General features: G+C 50.6%; 1 protein-coding gene across 1 annotated transcript in view; it reads left to right on the top strand.

Moving 5' to 3' along the window:
* GALE (UDP-galactose-4-epimerase) overlaps nucleotides 1–15,389 on the top strand; it is a 31,672-nt gene that overhangs the window by 12,925 nt on the left and 3,358 nt on the right. The window contains exons 2-9 of the mRNA XM_053267827.1: nucleotides 2,584–2,710; nucleotides 3,517–3,632; nucleotides 5,978–6,091; nucleotides 7,329–7,505; nucleotides 7,619–7,732; nucleotides 7,952–8,018; nucleotides 10,840–10,925; nucleotides 14,356–14,433. Coding sequence (XP_053123802.1) covers nucleotides 2,590–2,710; nucleotides 3,517–3,632; nucleotides 5,978–6,091; nucleotides 7,329–7,505; nucleotides 7,619–7,732; nucleotides 7,952–8,018; nucleotides 10,840–10,925; nucleotides 14,356–14,433 — 873 coding nt within the window. The 5' untranslated portion in view covers nucleotides 2,584–2,589. The remainder of the gene's footprint in view (nucleotides 1–2,583; nucleotides 2,711–3,516; nucleotides 3,633–5,977; nucleotides 6,092–7,328; nucleotides 7,506–7,618; nucleotides 7,733–7,951; nucleotides 8,019–10,839; nucleotides 10,926–14,355; nucleotides 14,434–15,389) is intronic.

Raw genomic sequence — 15,389 nt, 5'->3', positions numbered from 1 at the left:
CAGAGCGGCTCAATCCCCTAAAGGGGAATATCTTGCAGTGCTCACACACGTAGCCTCCCATTCAAATGCAAACCAGGGAAGACTCTGCTTAGCTAAGGGGACAAGTCACACTTGCTACCACAAGAGCAACTCTCCTCTCCAGTTATCTGCCTCGTATTTCTGTACATCTTTAAAATCTTACTAAAACTGACACACACATGGCTTTTAATCATCAGAGGGCCTCTGCATTTTCATTGGCCAACTTGCTGGGGGTGACTTTACCAAGTCATTGGGTAGATTTTCACCTTTTTGTCTGTCTGTGTGTGTACCCTAGTTCCATAAATAAAGGACTTGGGGTGGGGGTGTACATGAAGACGGTTGGTTTGTTTAACCATTTTAAAAGCCTCTTGATCAGGGTACCTATTCAGGCAGGCAGCAGAGTTCCAACTTAATTTTTAAACCACCCTGGAAACTGGAATATCTTGACTTCCCCAATCCCAGCTGTAGAAACTGCAGTTTTCTTTCCTACCTGCTCAAGGACAACGTTGGTCCTATGCAGCTTCTAGCACAAAGGCTACTATGAAATGGGAAGGGGACTTGAGTCTAGCGGATGGGCAACTGAAGGTTAAAGAAACCCTGCAATTCCTTCCTAAAAGGCTTTTGTTTTGTTTTGTTAAAGAAGAGTGGGAGACGCAAAAGCATACACAGAGTTCTCCCCCCTGCTGTGCCAATGATATCTTCAGAGATAATAGCACGCCAATATTCCCGTCTTAAAGTTTGGACTACTTCAGAAGTAGTTGTCTTGATGACCTTCACAACAGCCTTGTAAGGTAGAGAACTACTAAATCTGGCCAAGACCACCCACTTTGTTTCAGAGTAAGGATCTGAAAACAGGTCTCCCATATCCAGAACTGTATCCAGTGCACTACTCTGGCCCAAGGCAGCCTCCTGGGGTGTCCCCATGTCTTTGCCACTTCCTGACTAGCCCTGCTAACCGGACAAAGGGTCACCTTTAGGAGGGGCGATTCTCTTATACTTAGCAGGGGGAGAGCAGCTAACTCTCAGTTTGGATTTGTGTGGGAGCAAACAATTGGGTGGGAGGAGGAAGAAGCGATTGTGTGGGAGGCAGGAGCTGGGGAGGACAGCTTTTCCTCCTACGTTGGTCAAGTGGTGGGTATGAAAGCTGGGTAGGATGGTGCCATCCTACCCATCATTTGTCTCCCATACAGTCACTTGTGTGGGAGACAGGGAGCTTCTACCCAGCCGTGGGAGACAGGGAGACAAATTTTCGTTTGTGTGGAAGTGACTGTGTGGGAGACAAATGTTGGGTAGGATGGCACCATCCTACCCAGCTTTCATAACCACCATTTGACCAAGGTAGGAGGAAAAGCTACCCTCCCTAGCTCCTGCCTCCCACACAATCGCTTCTCCCACCCAGTGGTTTGCTCCCACACAACCGAAAATTGGGAGTACACACACTTGTCGTACCTCTTTTGGTTGTGACAAGAGCTTCAAAGTGTGTTAGCCCTGGATCTGCTACTACAACAAATATTTATATATCAACCAAAGTTCAACAGAACTTCAGCCAAAGTTCTCAAAGCAGTTTACACCGAAAAATAAATAATGCTTAATTAATTAAGATGGTCTTCTGTCCCCCAAAGGGCTCATAATCTAAAAAGAAATATAAGGCAGATACCAGCAACAGCCATTGGAGGGATGCTGTGCTGGGGTTGGATAGGGCCGGTTGCTCTCCCCCTGCTAAATTTAAGAGAATCGCCACTTTAAAAGGTGTCTCTTTGCTCATTTGGCTGGGGTCTGGGCAGGACAGCATGGGACACACTTCTCTGCCACTCTCGGTACAGTATGGCCACGGCTGCCTTACCCAGATCGAAGTGAGCAGATGACCACTTCCCCTCCTCTGCCTCGGCTTTTGCCAGCATGTGGGGCTGTTTCTCTGGAGTGTCCACAGGTCTTGGAGCCTGGCCGGACACTCCTTCCTCCTCTTCTCCCTTTCACTTATCACTAGAACCAGGGGTCATCCCATGAAATTGATTGCCAGGAAATCTAGGACCAACAAACGGAAGTACTTTTCCCCACAACGCATAATCCACTTGTGAAATTCTCTGCCACGAGATGTGGTGACAGCCAACAACCTGGATGGCTTTAATTGGGGTTTGGATAACTTCATGGAGGGGAGGTCTATCGACGGCTACTAGTTGGAGGGCTCTAGGCCACCTCCAGCCTCAGAGGTAGGATGCCTCTGAGTCCCAGTTGCAGGGGAGTAACAGCAGGAGGGAGGGCATGCCCCTTTCAACTCCTGCCTGTTGCATCTGGTGGGCCACTGTGCAAAACAGGATGCTGGACTAGATGGGCATTCTTGGGCCTGATCCAGCAGGGCTGTTCTTATGTTCTCCTTGATTTGGGTTGTGAGAACCAGCCTTGGCTGGAGTGGGATTCTGGCTCACAGACAGCGATGCACACTGCACAGGCAGTGATCTGCTAAGAACTCTCCCCCACTGCTCTGTCCTCTCTCAGGCTGCTGTTTGCTCTTGCTGCTGGGGGTCCGCTCCCTCTCCCTTCTCAGTGGCTGCTCTCTGCTTTCAGGTCAGGATGTCTGAGAAGATCCTCGTGACGGGTGGTGCTGGCTATATCGGCAGCCATTGTGTGCTGGAGCTGGTCGAGGCCGGCTACACCCCTGTGGTCATCGACAACTTCCACAATGCCATCCGAGGTAAGGAGAGCCAGACCCGTCACTCTTGCGGGCCCTGGCTGGAGCCAGGTTTATTTTACGATCAAGGATCAGAAACACAGACTATTGTTTAACAAATACAGTCCATAACCAGACAATAATAACAGCAATAGATGCCAATCAATCATCTAAAGCTTAAAAAAATAACGACAATCCCGCTAACTCAGGCCATAGCTTGCAGACAGCAAAACAATATTTTGTAACTTTTAAAGAAATGGCATCATTATTATCAGACAATAAAATCTGCAAATAGAAAGTGTCCAAGTGCCCTGCAGTGGTAAGATTAATTGAGCCTGAGCATCTCTGCAATATGGGCAGTACAATCGAACATGAGCAGAAGAGACAACAACCCCAGCTCCACACGAGCAAACCCCTGGCCCCATAAGGAACCTCCTTGGATTTGCCTTCAAGAACAGCAGTAGGTAAAATATTAAATCTAACTAATGTCAAGGCTCTCCTTAGCTTGGGGACCGTGATGGAATATAAATATCTAGCAGGTCTCAGCAGAGGAGAACCACTGCTGAGAAAAACATCTCTTGGTAAACTGGCTATATCCTCTTGGAGGTCTAAATCTATTGAACGTTGCGCCGATATTCTGGCTTTTTCATAGCCCACGGACAATAAAACTTCGCTTGAAAACCCAATACCAGGGCCGCTTATGCTCCAGTGTAAGACATCCCTGTGGGCTGTGTGAGCTTGGGGAGGGGAGATCTGTGGTGAGTCTCTCCTTGTTGAATAGGAAGGATGTCCTCTCTGACGCGGGGTCAAAAGCCGGCTTCTTTCTGCAGGGGGCAAGGCGCTGCCTGAGAGCATCCGACGTGTGCAGGAAATCGTGGGGACGGAGATCCTGTTCCAAGAGCTGGATCTTCTTGACGAGGCAAGCCTCCAGGAGCTCTTCAAGAAGGTGAGGGCCTGATCTAGCAGGAGAATGCCAACCTCTTCATTGCACCCTTTGTGATGGGTACGGGGGCCCACTCCCACCCTGGCTCAGCCCATGCTGTCTGGGGGCCGCTCCTTCTGCAGGGCAGCATCCTGGCTCAATGGTAGAGCACCTGCTCTGCACGCAGAAGGTCCCAGGTTCAACCCCTGGCAGTGTCTTTAAGTAGGGCTGAGAGAGACTCCTGCCTGCAACCTCGGAGAAGCCGCTGCCAGTCTGTGTAGACAGTACTGAGCTAGATGGACCAATGGTCTGACTCAGTATATGGCAGCTTCCTATGGACTTGTCTCATTGCCAGTTCCCCAGATAAACATAGGGAGCTGCGGTATACAGAGTCAGACCCTTGGTCCCTGTATTGTCTACATCAGGGCTGTGCTACTACAGATATTTATATACCACTTTTCAACCAATGAATGAATGAATCTTTATTACGGTCAATGACCCATAACAGAAACAACACAATACAGCTCATTTCACAAAATACAATAAAATATTAATTAGCCAATCATTCTAATATGATTTACTCAAACAATTTGGATCTAATCTTACTTGCTGCTGCACACAATTTAGCCACATTCAGTGTTATGCGTTCACAGCAGTCTACTAACAGAAAAGAAACATACCCATCCTCTGTTCTACCAGGGATATTCAATTTTAAAAAGGGGGAAATCAATTCAGAATGAATATCCTTGGAAAATAAGCAGTATAGCAAAACATGAGCCACCAGTTCTACACCTCGACCACAAGGACAGATCCGATTATTAATAGAGATTTTCTTATTTCGGCCCTCTACGACGGCTGATGGTAATGCATTCAATTGTGCAAGAGAGAAGGCTCACTTTTCAACCAAGTTCTCAAAGTGGCTTACATGGTGGGTGGGGGCGGCAGGAAATAAAGATGCTTCCCTTTCCCCAAAGGGCTCAGGATCTAAAAAGAACATAATGTGGACACACCAGCAACAACCACTGGAGGGATGGATAGGGCCTGTTGCTTCCCCCTCCTGCTAAATATAAGAGAATCTCCCATTTAAAAGGTGCCTCGCCGAAAAGGTTTGTGCCATGCACAACTTGGGCCTTCTAGCTGTTGTTGGACTACAACTCTCATCAGCCCCTGGCACAGCCACCATTAGGGATGATGGGAGTTGTAGTTTTGTCAATGCTTACAGAGCGGGAGATGGTGTTTTCAGCTATCTGTGCATTTTCATCCCTACTTTATTCCTACCCCCAAACCATTAGGGCAACATTGCACAGAGGAAAGGGTCAGGGTCAGGATAAGGGTAAAGTAAAGTAAAATTGTGCCGCCGAGTCGGTGTCGACTCCTGGTGCCCACAGAGCCCTGTGGTTGTCTTTGGAAGAATACAGGAGGGGTTGACCATTGCCTTCTCCCACACAGTATGAGATGATGATGCCTTTCAGCACCTTCCTATATCGCTGCTGCCCAATATCGGAGTTTCCCATAGTCTAGGAAATATGCCAGCGGGGATTCGAACCGGCAGCCTCTGGCTTGATAATCAAGTCGGTGGTTCTCTCTCACGTGGAGTGATTTGTAGAGGAGATTCCTGCCAATTTTTATTTCCATTCCTCTGACATGGATCAAATTCTATTTTGGTTTTTGTGACTTTAAAACCATTAATCGCTTTTTAAACACCATTGCAAATTTGACTCCTGCCAGCCAGCGACCCCTCTAACAGGGATTCCCAGATGTTGTTGACTACAACACCCATAATCCCCAAGCAAAAGCCATTGCAGCTGGGGATTCTGGGAGTTGTAGTCAACCACATCTGGGAATCCCTGTTAGAGGGAACTCTGCTGTTATTGTGTCAACCCTAACCCAATTGGTCAAGACCATAACAGCGTGATAACATGCTGAAAGTATTGCAATGCTATCGCCTCTTTCCCCCCAAGGTGCAGACCTTGTCAGTTGGCGTTTCTCTCTTTCCCCCATCACCAGATGTTACCAACCCCCACAGCTGGCTCATGTGCTCCAAAGCGTTCCGTGCTCTGGTAGCTCTTTATTGCAGGGACATCAAAAACAGGGTTGCACAACTTTGTCCCCCCTGCCAAAGTTGGACTACCACTTCAGAATACAACTGTAGTCTTCGTTCGACTACAGTTCCCATCATTCCTGATTGTTGACCACTATGGCTGGGGATAATGGGAGTTGTAGTCGAGTAATGGCTGGAGGGCTGATATTATGCAGATCTGAAAGCAACTCCCCACTTAAGAATGGGGTCTGTGACTCCTCACTCTGAGTGCAGCATGAACAGTATTATGTGTCTGAAACCAGCCCCCCACCCCTCTGCTTCCCGGCAGCATCGTTTCTTGGCTGTGATGCACTTTGCGGGCCTCAAAGCTGTCGGAGAATCGGTCCAGATGCCGCTGCAGTACTACAAGGTGAACCTGACGGGGACCATCCGGCTGCTGGAGGTGAGTGGCATGTAGCCGCACACGACTTGGGACTCCAGATGTCCCTGGACTACAACTCCCACCATCCCCTGCTTCAGGGGTGGGTGGCATGATGGGAGTTGTAGTCCAGCAACATCCGGGGGGGGGGCACGTTTTGAGAATGTCTGCCTTGAGAGGCCTATAAGTGGCTTTAGCATCTTTTGCCAAGAAGAGGAAGAAGTTGAATCATCTAGACAGGGCTGACTTCTTCAGTCTGAGGAGGTGGTGGTGGTAATGGATCCTCCCTGGCTCAGTAGCTTGGGGATCAGACCCTCCTCCCTCAGCACTGAGCTCACTGCTGCTGTGATGGGTTCCAGGCACTCTATCACTTTGCGTGGTGCCCTTTCCAGAGTCGGAACCGGTGCCTGGGGTGATGCTAAATACTTGGCAAGGTGCTATTCTGCTTTTTACAAGGTGAGAGAAATCTCCCCAAAGGCCTCTGGGGTATCTTCTTGCGTGGCACCTGTTTGTTTGTTTGCTTTGTTTCTATTTATTTATTTACGTTTATATCCCGCTCTTCCTCCAAGGAGCCCAAACATGGTTATGTTTATCTTTACAACAACCCTGTGAGGTAGGTTAGGCTGAGGGATAAGTGGCTGGCCCAGAGTTACCCCATGAGCTTCATGGCTGAACAGGCATTTGAATCTGGGTCTTCACGGTCCTAGTCCACCCCTCTAACCACTATGCCATGCTGGCTCTCTGTTACGTCAGAAGCAGTAGAATAGGAACATAGGAAGCTGCTATATACTGAGTCAGACCATTGGTCCATCTCACTCAGTATTGTCTTCACAGACTGGCAGCGGCTTCTCCAAGGTTGCAGCCAGGAATCTTTCTCAGCCCTATCTTGGAGATGCTGCCAGGGAGGGAACCTGGACCCTTCTGCTCTCCCCAAAGTGGCTCCATCCCCTGATGGGAATATCTTGCAGTTCTCACAGCTCTAGTCTCCCATTCATGTGCAACTAGGGCAGACCCTGCTTTGTTAAGGAGACAAGTCATGCTTGCTACTGCAAGACCAGCTCTCCTCTGAATAATAGGTCACTGGCTTATACTGAGTCCATTGGTCCATCTGACTCAGCATTGTCTACCCAGACTGGCAGCTGATCTCCAAGCTTTCGGGCAGGAATGGTGGGGTACAAATAACTAAATAAAAAGTTTAAATGGACCCTGGTTAACTAACTAAATCCAGTTTAAAAAAAAACCTCTCCTTTCCACCCTGCAGGCCATGAAAGCACACGAAGTCAAGAACATTGTGTTCAGCAGTTCGGCCACCGTCTACGGAGACCCTGCCTACCTCCCCCTTGACGAAAACCACCCAGTCGGCGGCTGCACCAACCCTTATGGCAAATCCAAGTATTTCATTGAAGAGATTATCCGAGACGTGTGCAAGGCAGAACCGGTAAGGAAGCACCAATTGTGCCCCGTTGCATCCTTGCAGCTTGGAGGTCCCACTCCAGGCAGAGCTGCCCTGAATGTCATTTTCTGACCCGATTTCCATGCCTCTCCTCCCAGGACTGGAACGCTGTTCTCTTGCGATACTTCAACCCCATCGGAGCCCACAAGTCAGGCAGGATAGGGGAGGACCCCCAGGGCATCCCAAACAACTTGATGCCCTATGTTGCCCAGGTACCGAGACCCTTCCGAGAGTTCTCTCTGCTTTTGCCAACTTCAGCCCTCCTGCAGATGTTGGCCTACAGTTCCCATAATCCCTGGCTATTGGCCACTGTGGCTGGGGATTATGGGAGTTGTAGTTCACAAACAGCTGGGGGCCCAAAGTTGAGCAGACCTGATCTATTGGGTGGAGATGGTTTTAACTTCTGTGTCTTCTTGTCCTTTCTGTTCTAGGTGGCCGTGGGACGTCGAGAGTGCCTGAATGTGTTTGGGAATGATTATAACACTGTGGATGGGACAGGTGAGTTGTCTGACATCTTCCTGGCTTTAAAATGGAAGTGCTTCCCCCCGCCCCAAACGCTGGATTTGATCCCCTCCACTAACTGAGATCGGATTGCCAGGGCCTTCTCGGTTGTGGCCCCTTGGCTTTGGAATGCCTTCCCAGAGGAGTTCCTCCCTCGGGGCTTTTAAAAAAACTGCTGAAGACCCATATCTATAGGGAAGCATTTTAGCTGCAGTTTATATATGGTGGGTTTTAACCTGTAATTTTAAATTTGGTTTTAACTATAGGCTGATTTTTAGTGTTTTGGGGTTTTTTGAGTCACTCCAAGCAGTTGTATACCAGAGGGGTGGAATATAAATATTTTAAATTAAATTAAAATAAAATAAATAAATAAATAAATTTTTAAATAAATAAAATAATTGAATGTGTCCACACAGGAGTAGAACGGAGATTGTAGCTCACTACTTTTCATGCCTCAAGTCCCAGGTTCACCTTCCTGCAGGCTCCCTGTTAAAGGATCTTGGGTGGGGGAAAAATTCTGCCTGACACACTCTAGGGCAGGAATTCTCAATCTTGGATCCCTTGAGGTCATTGGACTACAACTCCCATCAACCCATGTCACTGGGGGGAATGATAGGAGTGGTAGTCCAGCAACACCTGGGGTTCCAAAATTAGGAACCCCTGCGCTAGAGAACCAATGCCAGTCAGTAGACAATCCTGGACCTATATCAGCAGAAAGCAGCGTTGTATGCTCGCATTTAGAGGGAAAAAGCATCGCTCGGTAGTAGAGAGGCTCCTCTGCAGGCTGAAAACCACAGTCCCCAATACTTCCACTGAATGGATCCATGGCAGCCAAGCTGTGGGGAGACATTTCTTTACTTGAGACTCGAGAGACAGCTGCTGGCTGGTCCTAAGCAGGCAATACTGGGTAGGAAGGCTCTTTGGTCTGACTAGGTACAAGGCAGACTGGTACGATTTGGCTAAAAGCCTGAGAGAACAGGTGTGTGTTGAGGGTCTCTTTTACAAGCCACCAGAGATGGAGAAGCTCTTATTTTGATGGGGTGAGCCACAGAGAAGGCCTGGTCCCCAGCAGAAGGGGTGTGCGAGCTGGGCTCGACTTCGAACCAGCTCGGGTTGACAGGTTCACGGTCAAACCAGACTGGCGTCGGCCTGTCCAAGTTCAAACCGAATTGGAGCTCTACGGGTAAAGGGGCATCTGGTGAGGATTCCCCTTTATCAGTAAAGGGGCAGGGGGGCTTCCCTAAGCCTAGAGGGTGTGTGTGGGCAGTCAGTTAGTACTTACAAGTACTATCAACAGTGGGGGGTGGCGGAGGGGGCATCCATTTCCCCCTGCCCTTTACTGGTAAAGGGGAAACCTCACTGGATTCCCCTTTATCAGTGGAGCATCAAACCAGTTTGAACTAGTCTGGAACCAGAATGAAACCAGGTCGGTTCGGATTCGAACCAAACCAGGTCGGTTCGGATTCGAACCGAACCAGCGAATCCAGTTTTGTGCACACCCCTACTGAGTTGCCCCCAAACGAGCCGGCGACAACCATAACCGGACCTCCCCAGAAGATCTTAATAGGCGGGAGGGTTTACGGGGAGGGTGGGCATGCTTGCCAGAGGAAATGCACGCACCTGTTGCAACACGGAAACACACCAAAACATTTTTATCTCTGATGCATCCTGCTGGTCCATTCAAAATGTGGCAGTAGAATCTGCCCACCCAGAAAAGGCTCCTTCCCTGCTGTGAGTGAGCAAAGGATAAGGTCACTGTTTGGACAGGCGGGTTCCCAGGAGGAGACTGTTGATGAGCGGAAGCTGCCACCACTTGGAGGAGGAGGAAGGAGGAATCTGGGCTACTTCACTTCCCCAGTTGTGGCAGGATATCCCGTATTTACCCAAATAGAAGACGACTCTGAATTTAAACAACCCCCTTTAAAAATAGAGGTTATACCTTATATTTACTCAAAAGGAAGAGGACTCTGAATTTATGACGCCCCCCCCCCCCGCAATTTCTGACAGCAAAAAACTTGGGCGGTGGGGGTGGGGGGGACCTGGTCTTGGTGTCGGGTAAATACAGTAGCTATTGCTGACTGATAAGCAAGCATGTGTATAGGCATAGAGCCTTCCCAGACTTCTGTTAAGGGAAGGGGTGCATTTAGGGCTAATGGGAAGGACAACGAAGCGTGCCCCCAAATGTTAATTTTTTTGTGGGGGGAAGCCTGGACCTTGCAACCCCTGCCCTGGATCCAAAAAACTAGGAAGCTGCTTGATACTGAGTCAGACCATTGTTGCATCTAGCTTGGCACTGACTGGCAGCGGCTGTCGAAGGTTTCAGGCAGGGACTGAACCTGGGGCCTTCTGCAGGCAGGGACTGAACCTGGGGCCTTCTGCATGCAAGAAGCAACCTAGGGCCTTCCGTACCATTAAGCTATGGCCCCCTCCCCAAGGGAAGGATCTTACAGTGCTTGCATGTAGTTGCCCGTCCAAATGCAAACCAGGGCAGGCCCTGCTTAGCAAAGGGGACCATTCATGCTCGCTGTTGGAAGACTAGCTCCGAAGCATCAGAGCGCATGTATATGCTCTGTAGCCCTGAGATCCTCCAACCAAAGTTCCAATGGGAGTTCTCTTCTCGTTGGTCAACAGCCAATAACATTGGAAGGCTGAGAAGAGGAGTCTGGGAGAGGGAGGGGGAGAGCAAGGGAATTCCAACTTTATTGTGACCCTTTTGTTGTGGGTTCCACTTGTCCATCTTCTCCTAAAACCCTCCTGAGGGGATGTGGGTCTGCCCTACTTGGCTGAACAGCACCTTGGTTTCCTTGTCCTCTGGCAGGCGTTCGAGATTACATCCACGTGGTGGATCTCGCCAAGGGCCACATTGCGGCGTTGGAGAAGCTGAAGGAGAACTGTGGCTGCAAGGTAGGGGAAGCGTGTTGGGTGAGCAAGAAGCATGGCTTCTGGTTGACTGCAAAAAGAACCTGGTCCAGTTGCGGCAGAATTTGCATCTGAGCCTTCAACTTCTGCATTATTCCTGTTTGCAGACTTCAGCTGTCTGTCCTGATGGTTTGAATAAGAGAGATGCATTGTGGCTCTCTCATTGTAGTCTAGGGCAGGGATTCTCAACGTTGGGTCCCCAGATGTTATTGGACTTCCAACTCCCATAATCCCCAACCAAAGGCCACCAGGGCTGGGGATTATGGGAGTTGAAGTCCAATAACATCTGGGGACCCAACATTGAGAACCCTTGGTCTAGGGCAAGGGTTCCCCACCTGTGGCCCTCCAGAGGTTGCGGAACTACAATTCCCATCATACCCAGCCACAATCAATGATGGCAGCTGTAGTTCAGCAACCTCTGGAGGGCCACAGGTGGGGAACCCCTGGCCTAGGGTGGCTGGGCGTTGGTGTTCCCTCTAACAGGGATTCCCAGATGTTGTTGACTACAACTCCCAGCATCCCCAGCCAAAGCCCATTGCAGCTGAGGATGCTGGGAGTTGCAGTGAACAACATCTGGAAATCCCTGTTGGAGGGAACAGTGGTGGGAGTGTCAATGCTGCCACAAGCTGCATCCTGCAAATATTATGCATATTTACCAGATTTTTCTCACGTTCCATAATGTATCTTGCAACTTATTTGCAATACACATTATTTTATGCTTGCATTTTAAAAATCTTTTTAGCTAGATTCATGTTATTGTATTTTTAGCTTCATATTTGAATTGTGTATTTTGATAGTCTTATTTTTTCTGTGTGAACCGCCTTGGGATTGTTTTAAATGAAAGGCGGTATATACATTTAACAATAAATAAAAACTTGACGGGCTGAAGTTCAGTGGTAGAGTAGCTGCTTTGCATGCTGGGAGTTCTGAGGATAGGAACCCTGGAGCAGGGGCTTAGCAACCCGGTTGGCGGTCCAGGGACGGACGCCTGCATTTCTACTCCACTGCGGCCGGGTGCACTACCCCATGCCAGCCATGCCCCCCAGCTCATCATTGTGCTAATGTAGGGGGCATGCCTGGGGCTGGGGAGGATGGGGGCAAGGGGGCTGCTGTGCTCCAACTGGTGAAGCAGCCACAATAGGGGGACGGGAAACGTGGCACAGGAGGCATTGGGGGGGGGGGATAATGGGGCCAGGGGCTGCCCTGGCCTGCTGCTACCAGCCAGGCCAGTCTTCAAGACTCTGCTGGATCCGACCGGAAGATCGGCATCCTGTTTCCCCAAGTGGCCCTTCAGATGCCCCTGAGAAGCCCAGAAGCCAGACATGGAGGCAAATCACTTTCTCTCCCAGTTTCTTCCCAGCAGTACTAAGCTAGATGACCGGATGGTCTGACTCGGTCAAAGGCAGCTTTGTATCTTCGACGGGATTTATTTTGAGTTTTGCTAGTCCCAGGGGTTCCCCACCTGGGGCCCTCCAGGTGTTGCTGAACTACAACTCCCATCAGCCTTGGCTACAATTTTTTGTGGCCGGGGATGATGGGAGTTGTAGTTCAGCAACACCTGGAGGGCCCCAGGCGGGGCACCCCTGGGCTAGTCCAGCTCAGGCTGTCGGTCTGGTTGCTTTCAGCTGCTGGAACCGCTACAGCTCCCTGGACTCCTCCCAGAAATCGCTCTTTCCTTTTTCTCCCGAGATTCCATCACTTGGAACTTGCTTAAACGGAAAGACCTCATGAAAGTTGAGATTATCGGGAAAGTGCACACTGTGTGAGCTCAGGCAGAGTTGTGGTGGTGTAAACATCATCCCCCACTTACCCAGATCTTCTCCACTGGCTCAAGGCATTTCTTGGCACAAGAGCTGCATCAGCAAGATGGTAACGCCAGGAGCAGGGCTGAAAGAGGGCACCCCGGCCCCAAGAATCTGTGCTGCCCTTCCTCTGGGGCCGCCCCTCTCATTTCTAGGGCTTCCTCGCTCACCCCTGCCAGTCCCCACTGCCCCCTGACCCAGCGGCCTGTGGGGAGGTTGCCCTGCCGCTCCGCTGGCCTCTGCACATGCACTGCTGTGCCAACCACTCAGATGGCCTCTGTGCATGCTCAGGGGCCAGCTGAGTGGCCAGGGCCAGGCAGCCTCCCCCTGGGCTGCTGGGGCAGGGGAGCATGCCACCGTCACCGGGACCGCCCGCCTGTGCCCTCCCTTTGCCACTAGGTAAAGCCTTCTGGGGGCAGGTAAAACGTACTGGATTTGTAGTACCAGTGAAGAGCACACAGTAGCAAGTGAGGTGGGCCAGTCTTCTGTGTCCAGTATACAAATACGACAAATATTTATATATCACTTTTCAACCAAAGCTCCCAAAGCAATTTACATAAATATCAGTCAATCAATGAAATGGCTCCCTGTCCCCAAAGGGCTCACAATCTAAAAAAAACAAAAACAAAAACCTAAGATAGACACCAGCAGCCACCACTGAAGGCAGGGGCGGAGCCACCATTGAGCTACTGGGTTCAAAGAACCCAGGCCGCGCCCGATCAAGGGCCTCTTCTCGGGGCCCCGACACACCCCTTGTGTCTGACGTCAGACACGGGGGTGCTAGTTTAGCTCCTGAGCGGGGGCCGCGGGGCCCCTTCGGGAGTTAAACTCCAACTCCCGAACAAGAGCCTCCAGCCAGACCACACCCTCCGCGCCTGACTGGAGGGATGCTGTGCTGGGGGTGGATGGGGCCAGCAGCTCAAATTTTCTCCCTCTCGCATAACACTAGAACCAGGTGCCATCCCATGAAACTGATGGGATTATCTGCCACAAGATGTGACAGCCAACAGCCTGGATAGCCTTTAAGAGGCGGCGAGATAAATTCATGGAGGACAGGTCTATCGGTGGCTACTAATCTAGTGGCTACAAGCCACCTCCAGCCTTGGAGGCAGGATGCCTCTAAATCCCAGTCGCAGGGGAGCAACAGCAGGAGAGAGGGATTGCTCTCCCCTCTTGCCTGTGGGCTTGTCAGAGGCATCTGGTGGGCCACTCTGTGAAGCAGAATGCTGGACTAGATAGGCCTGATCCAGCAGGGCTGTTCTTAGGTTCTTGTTCAGTTAGCAGGATGCTAACAGACCCTCAGATGCTGTTGGACTACAACTCCCATCATCCCCATTGTGGCTGGGGCTGATGGGAGCTGTAGTCCAACACCAGGGGACCCAAGCTTGAGAACCCCTTTGCCCTGTAGGGAGTCCAAGCCTGCTGTGTGCTATGAAAACCCGGCTCTTTCCTTCTCCCTCTTCCCTCCTCCTGTAGGCTGCAGCGTTTGAATTGGGTAGCAAACCCAGGACAAGGACCTTGTTCACTCGCTCGCTCTCTTTGTAAAGCACCATGTCCCAAGGCAGAAGCAGTATTTGTTAAAAGCCTTAATCGCCCACTTTGCCTCCTTGCAGATATACAACCTGGGGACCGGCACTGGCTGCTCAGTCCTGCAGATGGTGAAGGCCATGGAGAAGGCGTCGGGAAAAGAGGTAGAGCACAGTCCAAGGGGCAGTGGGTGGGTGAGGGAATCGGCTCTGCGGGTGTCCAGGGATGGAGGCAAGGATCAGCAGCTGCCGACCTGCTCAGCCGGCTTTTTGTGATGGTTTTCCAGTGGTCTCTCCCTTTTCCCCCCCCCCTTCATCTCTGTGCAGAACGAGTTTTGTTCTGGGCAGCGGTATCAAGGCAGGGTGTGCCCACCTGCATTCAGAGTGGGGCCTGCCTGATTCAGCTTGAGTGGGATCTAAGATTAATTGAGCGGACTATCAAACTTGTGTGTACACACTCACATGTGCACGCCTTGGAGGGAACACTGGTCCTGACCATCTGGGTTTCTTCATAGTGCCAACTTTACTCCTGGAAAACCAAAGCCGTGGGATGTGACCGAATAAATGTCCTTCTCTAGATGGCTGGGCTGTCGTCGATGGCCAGTGGGCTGCATGAAAGCCATTCAGTGCCCACGTCCGGCCGCTGTGTGGTCTTAAATCTCTGCCCTTCTGCTCCAGGGGGAGTGTGGCCTCTCCCACCATGTGTGCCTTGCCTCAAAGTTAACTTCACTTTGGCCAGAGCATATTCCTTGGGCTTGCAGTGTGGGGAAATTCAGCCTGTGTCCTTCCTCCATCCCTGTGCTCATCTGAAGTGGAACCGTCCCATGGGAATATACCCCCTATGCTCTGCTGAATCTCCGAATTGGTGCTTGGTTGCTGTTGTGGTGGGGGGCATAACCATGCTCTTGCACTAGAAGGCTCGCCCAGGAGCTGCAGGTCCCTAGTTCTCCACCCCTCTGAGGTGGGTCACCTTTTGTTCCGGTGGGCAGGCCCCGGCTGTGCCACACTGGACTGCTACAGATGAGCACGGCCCCCACGAACCACGATTAAGGCTGGGAATTAGGGTCGCCATGTTCTGGCTTTCCAAATCCGGGTGCCTAATTTGCATATTATGTAAATTG

This window comes from Hemicordylus capensis, chromosome 7 (assembly GCF_027244095.1).
Source record: "Hemicordylus capensis ecotype Gifberg chromosome 7, rHemCap1.1.pri, whole genome shotgun sequence".
Classification (NCBI taxonomy): domain Eukaryota; kingdom Metazoa; phylum Chordata; class Lepidosauria; order Squamata; family Cordylidae; genus Hemicordylus; species Hemicordylus capensis.
Note: the sequence above shows the minus strand (reverse complement) of the source record. Positions and strands in the feature narration are given on the sequence as shown.